This window comes from Schistocerca piceifrons, chromosome 4 (genome assembly GCF_021461385.2).
Source record: "Schistocerca piceifrons isolate TAMUIC-IGC-003096 chromosome 4, iqSchPice1.1, whole genome shotgun sequence".
NCBI classification, from domain to species: domain Eukaryota; kingdom Metazoa; phylum Arthropoda; class Insecta; order Orthoptera; family Acrididae; genus Schistocerca; species Schistocerca piceifrons.
Window position 1 is genome coordinate 529,027,421 of NC_060141.1, and position 17,113 is coordinate 529,044,533.

At 43.9% G+C, this 17,113-nt stretch overlaps 1 protein-coding gene across 1 annotated transcript in view; it reads right to left on the reverse strand.

Annotated features, from left to right (window-relative positions):
* Positions 1–17,113, reverse strand: part of LOC124795983 (carboxyl-terminal PDZ ligand of neuronal nitric oxide synthase protein) — a 975,569-nt gene that overhangs the window by 423,302 nt on the left and 535,154 nt on the right. Inside the window, exon 2 of the mRNA XM_047260064.1 lies at positions 1,419–1,490. Coding sequence (XP_047116020.1) covers positions 1,419–1,490 — 72 coding nt within the window. The remainder of the gene's footprint in view (positions 1–1,418; positions 1,491–17,113) is intronic.

The window sequence follows — 17,113 nt, forward strand, 5'->3', positions numbered from 1 at the left end:
GATCCCAACGGCCTCGTATCACTAGCAGTCGAGATGACAGGCATCTTATCCGCATGGCTGTAACGGATCGTCCAGCCACGTCTCAATCCCTGAGTCAACATATGGGGACGTTTGCAAGACAACAACCACCTGCACGAACAGTTCGACGACGTTTGCAGCAGCATGGACTATCAGCTCGCAGACCGTAGCTGCGGTTACCCTTGACGCTGCATCACAGACAGGAGCAACTGCAATGGTGTACTCATCGACGTACCTGGGTGCACGAATGGCAAAACATCATTTTTGCGGATACATCCAGGTTCTGTTTACAGCATCATGATGGTCGCATCCGTGTTTGGCGACATCGCGGTGAACGCACATTTGAAGCGTGTATTCGTCATCGCCATACTGGCGTATCACCCGGCGTGATGGTATGGGGTGCCATTGGTTACACGTCTCGGTCACCTCTTGTTCACATTGACGGCACTTTGAACAGTGGACGTTACATTTCAGATGTGTTACGACCCGTGGCTCTACCCTTCATTCGATCCCTGCGAAACCCTACATTTCAGCAGGATAATGCACGGTCGTATGTTGCAGGTCCTGTACGGGCCTTTCTGGATACAGAAAATGTTCGGCTGCTACCCTGGCCAGCACATTCTCCAGATCTGTCACCAATTGAAGACGTCTGGTCAATGGTGGCCGAGCAACTGGCTCGTCACAATACGTCAGTCACTACTCTTTGATGAACTGTGGTATCGTGTTGTAGTTGCATGGGCAGCTGTACCTGTACAAGACATCCAAGCTCTGTTTGACTCAATGCCCAGGCGTACCAAGGCTGTTATTACGGCCAGAGGTGGTTGTTCTGGGTACTGATTTCTCAGGATCTATGCACCCGAATTGCGTGAAAATGTAATCACATATCAGTTCTAGTATAATATATTTGTCCAATGAATACACGTTTATCATCTGCATTTCTTCTTGGTGTAGCAATTTTAATGGCCAGTAGTGTATTAGTTATCTAATCGGCATCTACACTACTTCGTGGGTTTTGAAACGTTAGCAAGAACCACCTTCTAAACTTACTTCATTTTCTTACAGAGATTTGAGGGAAAGCTTTCCTGTGCCAACTGCGACATCTGGCTGGCCTTGGTGGATGGAGCTGCACTGTCTGCCCTGTATTAAGGCTACAGTTAGCGCATCAAAAATGGCTCAAATGGCTCTGAGCACTATGGGACTTAACTTCTGAGGTCATCAGTCCCCTAGCGCTTAGAACTACTTAAACCTAACTAACCTAGGGACATCACACACATCCATGCCCGAGGCAGGATTCGAACCTGCGACCGTAGCGGTCGCGCGGTTCCAGACTGTAGCGCCTAGAACCGTCGGCCACCCCGGCCGGCTTTTAGCGCATCATATCAGCAATAAGCATCACTCACCCGTATCATACGCATGGCGGCGACGATCTCCACGCGGCTCTTGGGCCGCGGTACATCCATGGTCCCAATGTACTGCAACACAAGGAGAAATCGGTCAGTGAAACGTTGATCACATCTCCGTTTTCGGCATCACATGCCTACAAAGATAGCACAACCAAGTGAGGACTATGCTGACATGAACACCATTTTCAAATCAGCGAAATAATGGAAAAAATGGTTAAATGTGAAATTTGCTTTTTTGCGACGGTAAGCAATAAAAGTACAGTGCGTACAAAATAACTCGGCCCGTAGCTGTGCAGACACCAGGGTAGGGGACGGGAAAAACAGTAGTAGTTGGGGCTCTAGTGTCAGCTGCAGCAGAGCGAATCGTAGGTGCATTTCGACAGCTGAATGCCATGCAGAAACGTGTATAACTTGTAAGCTACAGCTAGCGAATCTGCAAACCGTTGCATTAAACGTTAGTTCAGTACCACCAGCAACTCGACAAAAATAAACATTCCGAGTCAACAGTTCCTCGCGAAAGTAACGAAATAGAAATATACACATAAATAAAGGACCAGCCAAAGAAAAGCAAGGTCGAAAGTGCACTTCCGGAAGCAAATCTCGTGAAACAAAAAAGGCGTAAAAATGTAGCATGCTGGACAACGTAGCTTACTACAACGATGACAACTCAAGAAAAGCACGGTCTTGCTAATTATGTGGCAGTCATCCGATAACCCATTCGGCAATATTACCAATAAATAAAATTTTCTTCGAGGTTTCAAGAAATAACTGTAACCAGTCACCTTTCGCTATGCTTCAGTTTTCATTTATCATGACCTGTTTGGAATCGCCTTGCGACTCATCAGACGGTACACACTTAATGTATTTGGGAGCATTTCTTTTTTTAATTTATGGTAAGATCTTATGGGACCAAACAGCTTAAGTAATCGGTCCCTAAGCTTACACACTACTTAAACTAACTTAAAATAACTTACGCTATGGACAACATACACACCCATGCCGGAGGGAGGACTCGAACCTTCGACGGGGAGAGTCGCGCGGACCGTGACAAGATTGGCAGCATTGCTATGGCAAGACAGAAAATCGGAACAAATAGCACTGAATGTGACATTAATTACAGTTGTTAGAATCGCTGGGTTTATTCCTGGTGCACATATTACTCTGGAAAATATAATTTATGTTTTCCAGTCGGTGTAGTCTATAGCACAACACTAACTTTGTCACAGGCAGCAACTCTCATGTGCTTTCCAGCATGTAAACACACCAAAGAGCCTGACTAAAGAGGTAATGTTCAAAGAATTTATGTATATCGGTTTATATTACATTCGCTATAAAGACAGTAGCACGCATTCGTTATTTCAAAATTGACACGTGTTTGCAAGAACTCAGGATATTATTTCACCTACAATCATAGTATTGAAATTACGTTTAACGTGTTTAGTTTTGCTTCATACTCTTTGATTATTGAACTAAAAACCAGAGCTTGGTATGTAGCTGGCTTCAGCTAATGATAATGTTACGTATGAGGGTGGCGGCATAGGGAGGACGGGTTTGTGTGTGTAAAATGAGAGAGTTTCTTCTTCTTCCACATCTGTCGGAAGCAGTGAAGCCTTACGAAGTACTTGTAGCTAATTATTTCCTCTTCCTTTACTTTGTTTATTAAGTGATAGGAACAGCTAGGGGTTCCTGCAATCTTCTCAAGAACAATCGTTAATGAGATTTCTGCTTTCTCGTTTGCCTCCTCCCTTACAAATTTCATGGCACTACGTGTAAACACATAAGCCTGATTACGGAGAACTTCCCCTGCAGTTAAGCTGTGTGATGGCTGTGGCGCCACGCTGTGTAGTGGAGAGACAGCAACGAGAACGTTCGAAGTGTGTAGGTTGATTGGAGGAACAACGGCATGCAATTACTCAGTGCTCACGTCGAGGAAGCATATCTGTGCCGGTACCACGTTATTTTGTGTGAGCTGTACAGAGGGCAAGGCACGGTAAATTATGTTTGTAAGAAGTTCTAGTGGAACAGGAAAGGTTGTTAGCAAGTTGTACTGTTTGCACTGCCGTCTGAGACCGAGCCAGTATTCCCTGCACAGCGGTCGCAGCATTTGCTCTGAATGCCTTATGTCAATAACTAGAAATTAAACAAAAATATGAAGTGGACTGTGTCACGCCTAGTGTTTCTATCTCATCGTTCCTCCTGCAACTTTATACATATTTGAGAAACAGCATTTCTGGTGTTACCAATTGTCTAAAACTTATTTATTCGTCACTGCTGACACTGAATAACGTAACGACGATTCGGGAATTACATTTATTTTAATCCTATCGTTGACGGTACTCCCCTTACTATTGAGGTGTAGTCTAAGTAGTACTTTTTTCTCTTTTTTGCATACTTGTGCATTAACTGCGAGAGAAACAGCTGAAAAGTCACATTTTAGAGAATAAAATCCAGGTGTGGTTCAATGTGGTTTATACGCAATATGCCGTTTAATCTGAGAATTTTTTATGTGAATCTTTCCGTGTGGATATGAATTTCAAGCGATCTTATTAAACCCGTGGAAACAGCTAAAATGCGAATAATAATTTTAAATGCGTAGGCAATTCAATAAAACAATTCCATTTACCCGCATTACCCAGTTGTAACTTTCTTGGATCCTGACAGAATTATAAGCAGTACAATCGATTGTGAGTTTTCAGTTGCTTCGATACTGAAAGACTAATAGATCTAGATATATATTCTCTCCAAGCATTTCCAATTGTACGTATCATATAGTAGACATACAATTTCTGTAGTTCGCAAACGTTACAATGTCAAAGATCAGTTGTTGAGAAGATCTCATTTCTGAGAAGCAATTATATGGTGTAATATACGAATATTGCTACCAAAGGCGTCAACTGGGGCGCTTTTTTTCACAATGTACCACACCAACTGTCGCCGGTGATAGCAACAGCTACCTATTTTAGTTGTACACCTTGTTGTTTTGTGGTCTTCAATCTGAAGAGTAGTTCGACGTAGCTCCCTGCTCTATCTTGTCCACACCTCTTCCTCTCTGGATAACTTACTACTACAACCTACATCCATTTGAAACTGCTTACTGTGTTCATACCTTGGTATTCTTTTACAATTTTTAGCCGCCGCACTTCCTTCTGTTATGAACTTAACGATCCTTGACACCTTAGACCGTGTTCCATCATTCGATTCCCCCCTTTAATCACGTTATGCTAAATTTGTTTTTTCTGCATTGATTCAGCACCTCTTCATTAATTATTTAACTTACCCATCTAATATTCAGTGCTCTTCTGCAGCACAGCATTTCAAAAGCTTCTACTCTCTTCTTGTCTAGACTCTTTGTCATCCACGCCCCATGCTAGCTCTAGCTTGTGTGAACTATTTATAATCCATGCCTCATGCTAGCACTAAAATTCCTCGATGAGGAACGCTATTTTTGCTTTGACGATCAGCGGTTTTTACCTGCTGTTCGAAATCCTTTGCCGTCTCCAGAAGAATTACATCATTGGTAAGCATTAAAGCTTTTATTTACTCTACCTGAACGTGATGTCCCTTTCCATAATCCCAGCCGCGCGGTGTAGTTGCGCGGTCTTAGGCGCCTTGCACGGTTCGCGCAGCTCCCCCTGTCGGAGGTTCGAGTCGTCCCTGGGGCATGGGTGTGCGTGTTGTCCTTAGCGTAAGTTGAAGTTAGATGAAGTAGTGTGTAAGTCTAGGGACCGATGAGCTCAGCAGTTTGGTTCCATTGGAACTTACCACAAAGTTCCAAAAGTTCCTTAATTCCTGGTTTCTTTTGGACATTTGCGTCTACATCTATGTGATTACTCTGCTGCTCACAATAAAGTGCGTGGCAAAGAGTTCAATGAACCACCTTCAAGCTGTCTCTCTACCGTTCCACTCTCGAACGGCGCGCGGGAAAAACGAGCACTTCAGTTACTCTGTGCGAGCTCTGATTTATTTTATCGTGGGATCATTTCTCCCTATGTAGGTGGGTGCCAACAGAATGTTTTCGCAATCGGAGGAGAAAACTGGTAGCCCGCATCTCGTGGTCGTGCGGTAGCGTTCTCGCTTCCCACGCCCGGGTTCCCGGGTTCCCGGGTTAGATTCCCGGCGGGGTCAGGGATTTTCTCTGCCTCGTGATGGCTGGGTGTTGTGTGCTGTCCTTAGGTTAGTTAGGTTTAAGTAGTTCTAAGTTCTAGGGGACTGATGACCATAGATGTTGTCCCATAGTGCTCAGAGCCATTTGAACCATTTTTTTTTGAGAAAACTGGTGATTGAAATTTCATGAGAAATCCTGTCGCAACGAAAAACGCATTTGTTTTAATGATTGCGACACCTGATTCACATGTCATGTTTCGTTATAATTACTGGTTGCTCGATGCTTAATTCGGCCGGAATGGGTCGTAAGAGTTAGTACAACGTGATCTAGATTGTTTCGTTCATTATGATGCTTTTCTTTAATAGGTATAATATGTATAAGTAAATATATCCTTTCATTATGTGACGTTTGATTAGACTGCCTCTGATTTATTATTGTCACGAGATTTTTGCATTCTAACAAGTAAGGTGGTGAAAGAGGAGTGTGAGCCGCACGTGTTGTGCAGAGCGTCGGACAGAGGCGACCACAGGCAAAGCTAAATGAGGCGAGAGAGGGCCGAGAATTGAATTAGTAGCCCGAATAATGGGCGGCACGATTAGCCGAGAGCGGTGGTCAGGGGGGAGTTCTGGCCCGCTCTCATTAGCAGCTGTCTGGGCGCCTGCCACCGCGACAAGGGAGCGGGGTGGGGGGGGGGGAAGGGGGTGAAGGGACAGAGGGACAGGTGCCGCTGTCCAACACCAGCCCAGCTGCCGCCAACGGAGGGGTCGTGGCGCAAATCTAAAGGGAGGAATGCTAAGTGCTCAACGTCCCGTAGAGATTCAGAGCACTTGCTCGTATAAGAAAAAACTGCTGTCTTCTATTCTTTTAAGGGGAACCATCCCGTTATTCATCTCTACGTTCCTTGCGTGAGCGCAACATATCTAATATAGAGTGTCGGAATGTGTACACGACCATCCACTCCTCCTGAATAAAAAAGTCCACTGACTTGTTGTTCAAATGTGCGTGAAATCTTATGGGACACACCATTTATTTCAGAAGATTGTTGAACATTTCACTTAACAAAGCGCTTATTTTTTTTCGAGACTTACTCAATTATTCTTTAAATTTCTCTGCATTTCGTATTACTGAAATTTTGTAGAGTCTAAGTTGAATTTGTAACCATTCCAAAATTCCACTTCACATCGCAAACTTTTTTTTTCCAAACGCAATGTGTTAAAGTAATTGTATGTGTATAATTGATTTTTTTTGTGTGATGTATTGTTGGAAACAGCGTTGTGACTACGTTGCTTTTTGCACACTTACCTGAGAGATAATAGTATCGCTATCTTGGTAGGTAATATTAATGAAAATGGTATGCATGATTCTAAGTAAATGTAAGTAGTATATATACAATGAAGTATTCGTTCAATTAAGATAACTTTACTCAGATCTCTATAACTAAACATTTCGATGGTTACTTTTGCACTTAAAAATTATTGATACGAGAGGTTGAAATTGAACTCTCAGTCGTTAAGAAGTACATGCTACACTGAAGAGCCAAAGAAACTGGTACACGTGCCTAATATCGTCTAGGGTCCCCGCGCGGAAGTGACGCAACACGACGTGAGATGGACTCGACTAATGTCTGAAGTAGTGCTGGAGGGAACTGGCGCCATGAATCCTGCAGGGCTGTCCATAAATTCGTAAGAGTATGAGGGGGTGCAACTCTCTTCTGAACAGCACGTTGCAAGGCATCCCAGATATGCTCAATAATGTTCATTTCTGGGGACTTTGGTGGCCAGCAGAAATATTTAAACTGAGGAGAGTGTTCCTGGAGCTACTCTGTAGATATTCTGGACGTGTGGGCTGTGGCACTGTCCTGCTGGAATTGCCCATATCCTTCGGAATGCACAATGGGCATGAATGGATGCAGGTAATCAGACGGGATGCTTACGTACGTGTCACCTGTCAGAGTCGTATCCAGACGTATCAGGGCTACATATCACTCCAATTGCACACGCCGCACACCATTACAGAGCCCCCAACACTTTTTACAGTCCCCTGCTGACATGCACGGTCCGTGGATTCATAAGGTTGTCTCCATACCCGTACACGTCCAACCACTTGATAAAATTTGAAGCGAGTCTCGTCCGAACAGGCAACGTGTTTTCAGTCGGTGTTGACGGGCCCAGGCGAAGGGTAGAGCTTACTGTCGTGCAATCATCAAGGGTACGCTAGTGGGCCTTCGGCTCCGAAAGCCCATATTGATGATGATACCACCACGTTCAAACTCACTTAAATCGTGATAACCTGCCATTGTAACAGCAGTAACCGATCTTACAACTGCGTCAGACACTTGTTGCTTTGCATAGGAATTACCGACCGCAGCGCCGTTTTATGCCTGTTTACATGTCGCTGTATTTGAGTACGCATGCCTATATCAGTTTCTTCGGCGCTTCAGTGTATAACATTTGAATATTGAAAATTAAAAGCAGATGATGCATTGCATTTTCACACACCTTGCGGAGGAAAACGCCAGTTTGCAGTGCCATGTGCAACAGGACGACATTCTTGACATGTTATGAGATTGCTGACACCCTCTGGAGAATTCAATCCTCCTCGTAGGGCTGCAGGCCCATTGAACGTAATCTGATACCTGTGGATTGAGTTGTGACCGCAAATTTTGCCCTGGTATACTGGGTGGAGCCACTAAGGAACATTGGAAAGCATTCGAGAAAACTTGAATGTGATCTGATGCAGGAAAAGATGTTTATCATTTTTCATCCCTCCTTTTTCGCGTCCTCCTGTGACATCTGCATGGAGTGTGCGACACCGACATGTGAGTGAATAAAACCTCTCTGTTCGGCACTAATCTCCTTGCGCTAGAGGTGAACAAAATTTCCAATGATGAAAATTTCCGCTTATAATCGACTACATTAAAATAGCGTTTTTCTGGCAGACTGTCGCCCGTTTGTATTTCACGTAACTTAAAACTATATAAAATAGTAGTACTACAGATAACGCACTTAATTTCGTAGCTTGTTTCACACGGTTACCGTGCGCATCGGCGTGGTGGTAGAGGCTCCTTCAGTGCCTATGCGGAAACCGAGTAACGGAACACTTTACCGACCTTGACGCTTGTTACTAATAAGCCTCTACTTAAACATAAATGATGTTGTTGTAATGATGTGTCATCAAGATGCTGCCACCGACGGAAGTCTGTTGAAAATTACCTTAGGACTGACGCTTCGGTAGGAACACGCGGATGCTCACAGCTAACTTGCCACGATACACGCAAAATACCCACATTATCTTACACTTCACTCAGCTTGTTCAAACTCGCAGACTATTCGATGTGCAAAGATGAAACGTTAATCAGTGACTTGTAAAAGAACTGCACTACGCTTTCCTCTCAGTTTTATTTGCTATCATTCATTTTCAGGACGATGTATGGAAATCTTACAAAAATGCGTCTTCTGACGACATCAAATTTTGGACATGCGTATCTCTAAAACGAGATAATTTGAGTTAAATGTGGCGCATGGGCTGCGTGAAACAATACTCGGCCTCCCGTTTAGTTTTATTGAAAGAAACATATACTAGGTTAGTAGTTAAAGTTGACCGATCAGAAAACATAATATCGGCTTGGAAGAATGAAGATAGTGATAACAAGATACACTACGTCAGTATTTGCAACATTGGTGACTGAAGAAAACATGAAATTCCAAAATTGCTAAAAAAGCAATTTACTGGATAAATGGTTTCAACAGAGCTATGCTATCATCATCAGATCTAATGCTCTTGAACTTTTACATAAGATCTGATGCTGAAAGTATAGCTCTGTCGAAACCGTTCATTCAATAAAGTGCTTTTTTTAGCGATTTTGTGCTTTCGAGTTTTTATTAGTTGCCATACATTGCGGATCGCCCCCAGACAGACTGTCAAGAATTGCAACAATTATAACACAAGCACTGAAAGAATGTCTCTGTTTGTGTGTGTGTGTGTGTGTGTGTGTGTGTGTGTGTGTGTGTGTGTGTGTATGTGTGAGTGTGTGTGTGGTTAAGACTGAGTTCCTGAGATGAACTTCATGCGTACTCAGCTGTTGATAACAGCTTTCTTATTAACAGCCAAATTCTGCAAATAAATAATTTTGCCGTGCAGCTACTTTATCGCGCGTACAAGACATTCAGCTGAATGTAGATGTGCATCTTTTGTTATGTCAATGAGGAAACTCTATTGTTATTACTCTCGTCGAATTACATGCTTGATGTAAAATTATCACTGTTGTTACTTATTGATACTTTAATTCCTATAATGAATTTTTAAAAATAGTTTCATTCTATACTTGTATGGAAAAGTTAACGACGAAGGTAACTTTTGCATGATGTATCGATTAAATTTGGACCATACGTAGAAAGAACTGCCACAGTACAGCACAGCAGGTAACTGAAAAAAAATTAAAAAATACGTAACGAGACGATCAGAAGTAACACTTTTGTTCAAAGACAATAATTACACATGAGTAATATCGATTTATGATCGTCCGCTAGACATAACGAAAGCCGGGGCATCGTTGTTAGTAAGGTGTATGATAGCCACGGACAGCAATACATGCTCTGCAACGTGTTTCCCTGCTGGTCACATAGTTAGTAGGGAGTCATCGTGGTACAGCGTTCCACTTTTCTACAACGCGGGTGACAACTGCTGGATGGTCGGCGGTGTGTGTACCCGTGCTACAGTACGTCTGCCCACGGCATTCCACACGAGTACGATGGGATTTATGTCGTGGAAACGAGTAGGGTAGCCCACTCGCTGAATATCCTTTCCTTCCGAGAGCTCCTGCACCTGGGCTGTTTGATGCGCTCGCGCCTTGTCATCCTTAGAAATGAAGTCAAGGGTGAATGCACCCCCGAAAAGTCGCACTTGAGGAACAGCGTGACTGGTGTGTACGAGGGGCGTTTGAAAAGTGCGTGCTAAGTCCGAGAGATGGCACCATCGGCACGTGTCGAGGTCATGTTTAGTTAGTAGCATAGTAGCATCTTCGGAAAGAACGTACACCAAGTTTCAGCCATATTGGTCTATTTCTTTGTGTTTCGCACTCGTGTGAATCAAGGACGTCGAGTGATTGTCAAAAAATAGACGAAAAAGAATTTCGTGTGGTGATTAAACATTAGTTTATGAGATGTAAAACGCCTCTGGAGACTAAACAGAAGCTTGATAAACATTACGGTGACTCTGCACATTCGATTTGAACAGTTTATAAGTGGTTTCAAAATTTTCGGAGTGGCCATATGCGCACAAGTGATGCTGATTCTGGACACCCTGTGGAGGTTACGACTCCAGAAATCATTGATAAAATCCATAATATGGTAATGGATTACAGAAGAGTTAAGGTGCATGAGATTGCTAGTGCTGTGGGCATCTCGAATTGCTCATGCTTGACCAAAAACGGAATTGTTTGAAGTGTTTCAAAGATTGTTTGCAGCTGTTCAGGAAGAATCCGCAGGACTTTAAGCGTCGTTTCGTCACTGTGGATCAAACATGGATACATTACTATACTCCTGAGACCAAAGAACAATCTAAACAATGGGTTACCCAGGGAGAATATGCACCATAACAGGCGAAGACCATTCCTTCGGCCGGAAAGGTTATGGCGACTATCTTTTGGGATTCGCCAGGGGTAATCCTCATCGACTACCTGGAAAAGGGTAAAACTATTACAGGTGCATATTGTTCATCGTTATTGGACCGTTTGGAAACCGAGCTGCAAGAAAAACGCCGGCGATTGGACCGCAAAAAAGTCCTTTTCCATCACTACAACGCACCAGCACACACCTGAGCAGTTGTGGCCGCAAAATTAATGGAAACAGGATTCCAACTCGTTTCACATCCCCCCCCCCCCCTATTCACCGAGCGAGGTGGCGCAGTGCTTAGACACTGGACTCGCATTCGGGAGGACGACGGTTCAATCCCGCGTCCGGCCATCCTGATTTAGGTTTTCCGTGATTTCCCTAAATCACTCCAGGCAAATGCCGCGACGGTTCCTCTGAAAGGGCACGGCTGCCTTCCTTCCACATCCTTCCCTAAACCGATGAGACCGATAACCACGCTGTCTGGTCTCCTTCCCCAAACAACCAACCAACCAAGCCCCTATTCTCCAGTCTTGGCCCCCTCTGACCACTATTTGTTCCCCGATTTGAAGAAATGGTTGGCGGGACAAAGATGTTTCTCCAATGAGGAGGTGATTGCAGCATCTAATAGCTATTTTGCTGACTTGGAAAATTCCTATTATTCGGAAGGGATCAACAAATTAGAACAGCACTGGACGAAGTGTATAAGTCTAAAAGGAGACTATGTCGAAAAATAAAAAATGTTTACCCGAAACACTCACATACAAAAGTGTCCCTTCCCACACCATAGCATTTGGACCACCAATGATGTTCGAAATTGTTCCAGGGTACAACACGCGTTTCCACCTATCGCTAGATGAAGATGCGTCCTGAAACACTGCTCTTGTTGAATCTGCTCTCATCCGAGAAGAGCAAGCGACCACAGTCCTTATCTGTCCAGGTCCTATGCTCTTGGCACCATCGCAAACGTTGCCGCCAATGTGGGGTTGTCAAGGGAATACAATGTATTGGTCGTCGGGCAAAGAGGTCATCCTCATGCAGTTGCCACGCCACTGTGGAGCTTGCGATTAGGCGCCTTTGTTAGCGGACAGCTTTTTCCAAAACTGCTCTGTAACATAATGAATAACTCAATATTAAATTTGAACGACTAACTCAATTCAAATTACTAGCGACACATGAAAGTTCGGACGCATCTGAAAGATCACCAGTGAATGAGAATCTAAGAAGTACTTCTCAGTTTCATTTATGAACTGTGATAGATAAGTGTAACGGTTTTCTGTAAGCTGGGTCCACTGGACGACTGTGGGAGAGTGAAGACAGCAGGAGCACAACTACATGCGAGTCGTGAAACAGTTCTTCGCTGAAAGGCAGAGCCCTGGGCCAGTTGCAGTTACACACCGAACGGACTGATGCTGTCAGCGGCGGTATTCCAAGTTCCGATAACAGCTTCGCAGACAGCTGGGGTGGCATTCGGCAGGCTGTAAAATTCCATTGTGAGAAGCGGCGGAATAGAATGCTTTCTAAAACGATAGAGATCTGCAATGGGATGGGAAGCAAGCTGCACTCAGAGTGAGAAGAATGTGTTGGACTCAAAGGAGGCCAGCAGTGGCCGATGTTTAAATTTCGTGAGGAATTTCTGGATTGGCTCACCAAAAGTATTTTCGGAGTGGGGATGAAGGCTCGCGTACGTGCAGCCGCTGTCCTGAAACGCAACGTGAAATCACTCGCACAGGGAGAGAGAATTTCTGCTTTTTTATCCACTCTAGACAGAGAAGTGTGTATTACTTGTTAATCAAGGCAGATCTTTTAGGAGAAGGGAGAGAACTTTCGGTGTTGGAGCTTTCGTTGGTAGGAACTCGGAAGGTCTACAGTGACTGTGTAGTGAGAATCCGTTGCTGCAGAACCATTCAGATTTTGAGAAAAGGAGAAAAGACAGACCTCACCTTAGATCTTTAGAAGGGAAGCTTCTTCGTCTTAGATCTTCAGAGAGGAACTTCTTCGTCTTACATGTCCAGAGGAGGCACTTCTTCGTTTTGGACTGTCACATGGCGACATGCCTTCATATTAGAGCTTCAGAAAGGGAGGACATTGTTCTAGAGCTAATCATTGGTGCCAGGGCTAAAATTAGAAAGCTTAGTCAGCACCTGAGTTTTAAGACGATGGTAAGCATGAGCTGCATTTGAGTGCATCATGAGGAGGGGGGGGGGGGGGGGGGGGTGGGCGAAGTCTTTTGCTTCAAGTTAGAGTTTTCCTGTTCTGAATTAAGTCACTCATTTAGTTCGAATAAAAATGCGCTTAGGCAAGGAGTTGGTGCTTAGACGGTATGTACTTTTATGGGTCTTTTCTTAAATCTGTTGACCGCTTCAGCAATTATCGGTGAGTTTCAAAAATGGTTCAAATGGCTCTGAGCACTATGGGACTCAACTGCTGAGGTCATTAGTCCCCTAGAACTTAGAACTAGTTAAACCTAACTAACCTAAGGACATCACAAACATCCATGCCCGAGGCAGGATTCGAACCAGCGACCGTAGCGGTCCTGCGGTTCCAGACTGCAGCGCCTTTAACCGCACGGCCACTTCGGCCGGCCATCGGTGAGTTTATGTGGACATAATTGTATCACTTCATTTCCAATCTCGCCCACCTGTGCCAAGGTATTATCGTGTAGCTTTTATAAATCAACTTTACTTGTTGTTCTGCTCAGTGATTGGAATCAAGTTATGCTTATTAATAACAAACAAAAACAGATTCTCGACACCCACTGAATGGACACGTCACTCAGGCTCGGAGGCTTAAGTCTAGAAATAGCTTTATTGCAAGAACCAAGATCCCTGACGGTTCACAGGAAGATAATAGAGTCCGTAAATGGGAGAATGAACAAACCGCACTGCAGATAATACCAAAAGAGCAAATGGCACCTGGAAACAAACTTCCTTACACAGTGTGGAGAACACTAAATAGGCTGAGGGCTGGTGTATCCAGATGCAAAACTAATCTGTGCAAGTGGGGACTGCTGACTAACGATGACAACGTTCTCTGCGGATGCGGAGAGTTACAAGACGAGGCACATCTGCTCATGTGCCGACTACTGCCGGAGCCCTGCAGTTTTAGTGACCTGCTACAAGCCAACGACAAAGCCGTAGCGGTGGCTAACTATTGGAAAAATAAAATTTGATCTGGAAACGGAAAAGTAAAGTAAAGTAACAAACAAGATTTTATTGCGTCCTTTGGTTTCATTCCATAGTCCATTGAACTTCATTTTCACTGTATCTATATGAGATATGGTATTTGTGTTTCATGTTTAATTGGGTCATCCCTATTTAGACGTTCACTGGTTTCCGTTATGCAGTTTTGTCATAATATTGAACAGAATTATGGGGAAGCGATCTCTTCGCTAAATACGTCACCAAATTCAGATCTTGTAGTAGTCTCAAACCTTGCAGTACTGTTAAATGTGGTTGTAGCTGCACGCGCTGTTTGACGTGGGTCGCTTCAAATGGTTCAAATGGCCCTGAGCACTATGGGACTCAACTGCTGAGGTCATTAGTCCCCTAGAACTTAGAACTAGTTAAACCTAACTAACCTAAGGACATCACAAACATCCATGCCCGAGGCAGGATTCGAACCTGCGACCGTAGCGGTCTTGCGGTTCCAGACTGCAGCGCCTTTAACCGCACGGCCACTTCGGCCGGCGTGGGTCGCTTCTTGCCTCTCGCGCGACGTAGTAGTCATGTGCTGCCGTAGTTGGCCGTCGTCGACCACTTCCTCTCCGTCGGGCAGCACTGCCTATGGTTTCAACCCCACGGTTTGAAACGCACGCCATGCAGGTGAAACAATGGTGTGAACAATGCCGTACTTCTTGGTTATTCTTCAGACTTTATCCTTCTTGTAGTTTTTCGATGATTCTTCCACATGTGAAGTCATCTAAATGTCGTCTTTGGGCCATGTTGGAAGGAAGAACACCACCACAGTGCACCGTAACTGCTCGATTATCGAAACGGGCACGCGCTCACACACACACACACACACACACACACACACACACAGCACACACACACACACACTTTTTTTCTCGTTCCTTCCATTGCCTCGTGTTTTGGGACCAGCCGCATTCGGCGCTATTATCACGCTAACCTCACATCATGTGACGTCCGACTTTTTGTGACCGACGGGAAGACTTCTGACAACATGCGCCCGCACATTCTTTAATTTCCACAGACCTATCTTGCTTTATCTACTTAGGCCTTAAAGTTTTCGATGCAGTGTGCTATACTTTTTTTCCATAATGCGCTGCGTCAGACTGACTGTGTTCTTTCAGTCTTGAGAGGTGATTTCCGTAACTGCTTCATTGCGGAGTACCTCGATCACAAAGAGCGTCTTTCTCTCATTATTATTTGCTAAGCAGCCTTTAATTTGGGTCGACATTAATTCTAACAGTGTTGAAGCGGCAGTGATAAGGTGACAGCCCAATAATCACAACCCTACATGTTTTTGTCATTTCGTAGATTTCGTTCGATGAGAACTGTGGCTTATGGAGTGATAGATCCATAAGCGCCACCTTTTTAAATTTGTCACTTACTTCAACATTGCAACGTTGAAACTAATCATCTCCTTTTTCGCTTTTACCATGGTAACCGTCTTCCCAGTAACAATAGAACGACTGCGGTCATTGTCACGAACATCTGTTGACAGATTAGGTACATAACGCTCAAACCATTTCCCTTTGTAACCTCGTACGGCAATGCCTTGGCCAAGACAGCCTTGACGAACTTTTCTACTCAATATCATTTGACATTTATAGCATTTGTAGACTTAGAGAAAGCTTTTGACAATGTTGACTGGAATACTCTCTTTCAAATTCTGAAGGTGGCAGGGGTAAAATACAGGGAGCGAAAGGCTAGTTACAATTTGTACAGAAACCAGATGGCAGTTATAATATTCGAGGGGCATGACAGGCAAGTTGTGATTGGGAAGGGAGTGAGTCTGGGTTGTAGCCTATCCTAGATGTTGTTCAATCTGTTTAATGAACAAGCAGTAAAGGAAACAAAAGAAAAAAATGGGAGTAGGAATTAAAATCCATGGAGAAGAAATAAAAACTTTGAGGTTCGTCGATAACCTTGTGATTCTGTCAGAGACAGCAAAGGACCTGGAAGAGCAGTTGAACGGAATGGACAGTGTCTTGAAAGAAGGATATAAGTTGAACATCAACAAAATCTAAACGAGGATAATGGAATGTAGTCGAATAGGTCGGGCGATGCTGAGGGAATTAGATTAGGAATGAGACACTTAAAGTAGTAGCTGAGTTTTGCTATTTGGGGAGCGAAATAACTGATGATGGTAGAAGTAGAGAGAATATAAAATGTAGACTGGCTATGGCAAGAAAAGCGTTTCCGAAGAAGAGAAATGTGTTAACATCGAGTATAGATTTAATTGTCGGGAAGTCGTTTCTGAAAGTATTTGTATGGAGTGTAGCCATGTATGGAAGTGAAACGTGGACGATAAGTTGTTTAGACAAGAAGAGAATAGAAGCTTTCGAAATGTGGTGCTACAGAAGAATGCTGAATATTAGATGGGTAGATCACACAACTAATGAGGAGGTAATGAACAGAATTGGGGAGGAGAGAAGTTTGTGGCTCAACTTGACTAGAAGAAGGGATCGGTTGGTAGGTCATGTTCTGAAGTATCGAGGGATCACCAATTTAGTACTGGAGGGCACCGTGGAGGGAGACCAAGAGATGAATACACTAAGCAGATTCAAAAGGATGTAGGTTGCAGTAGGTACTGGGAGATGAAGAAGCTTGCACAGGATAGAGTGGCATGGAGAGCTGCATCAAACCAGTCTCTGGACTGAAGACCCCAACAACAACAATATCATTTCAAGAACTTGCTTCCGACATTATTCAGTATCGCGCAACACAGATAGTACGTTGACTCCTCAACTGTAAGAGAAAAAATAATAAACAAAATGTCAGCACGCAATG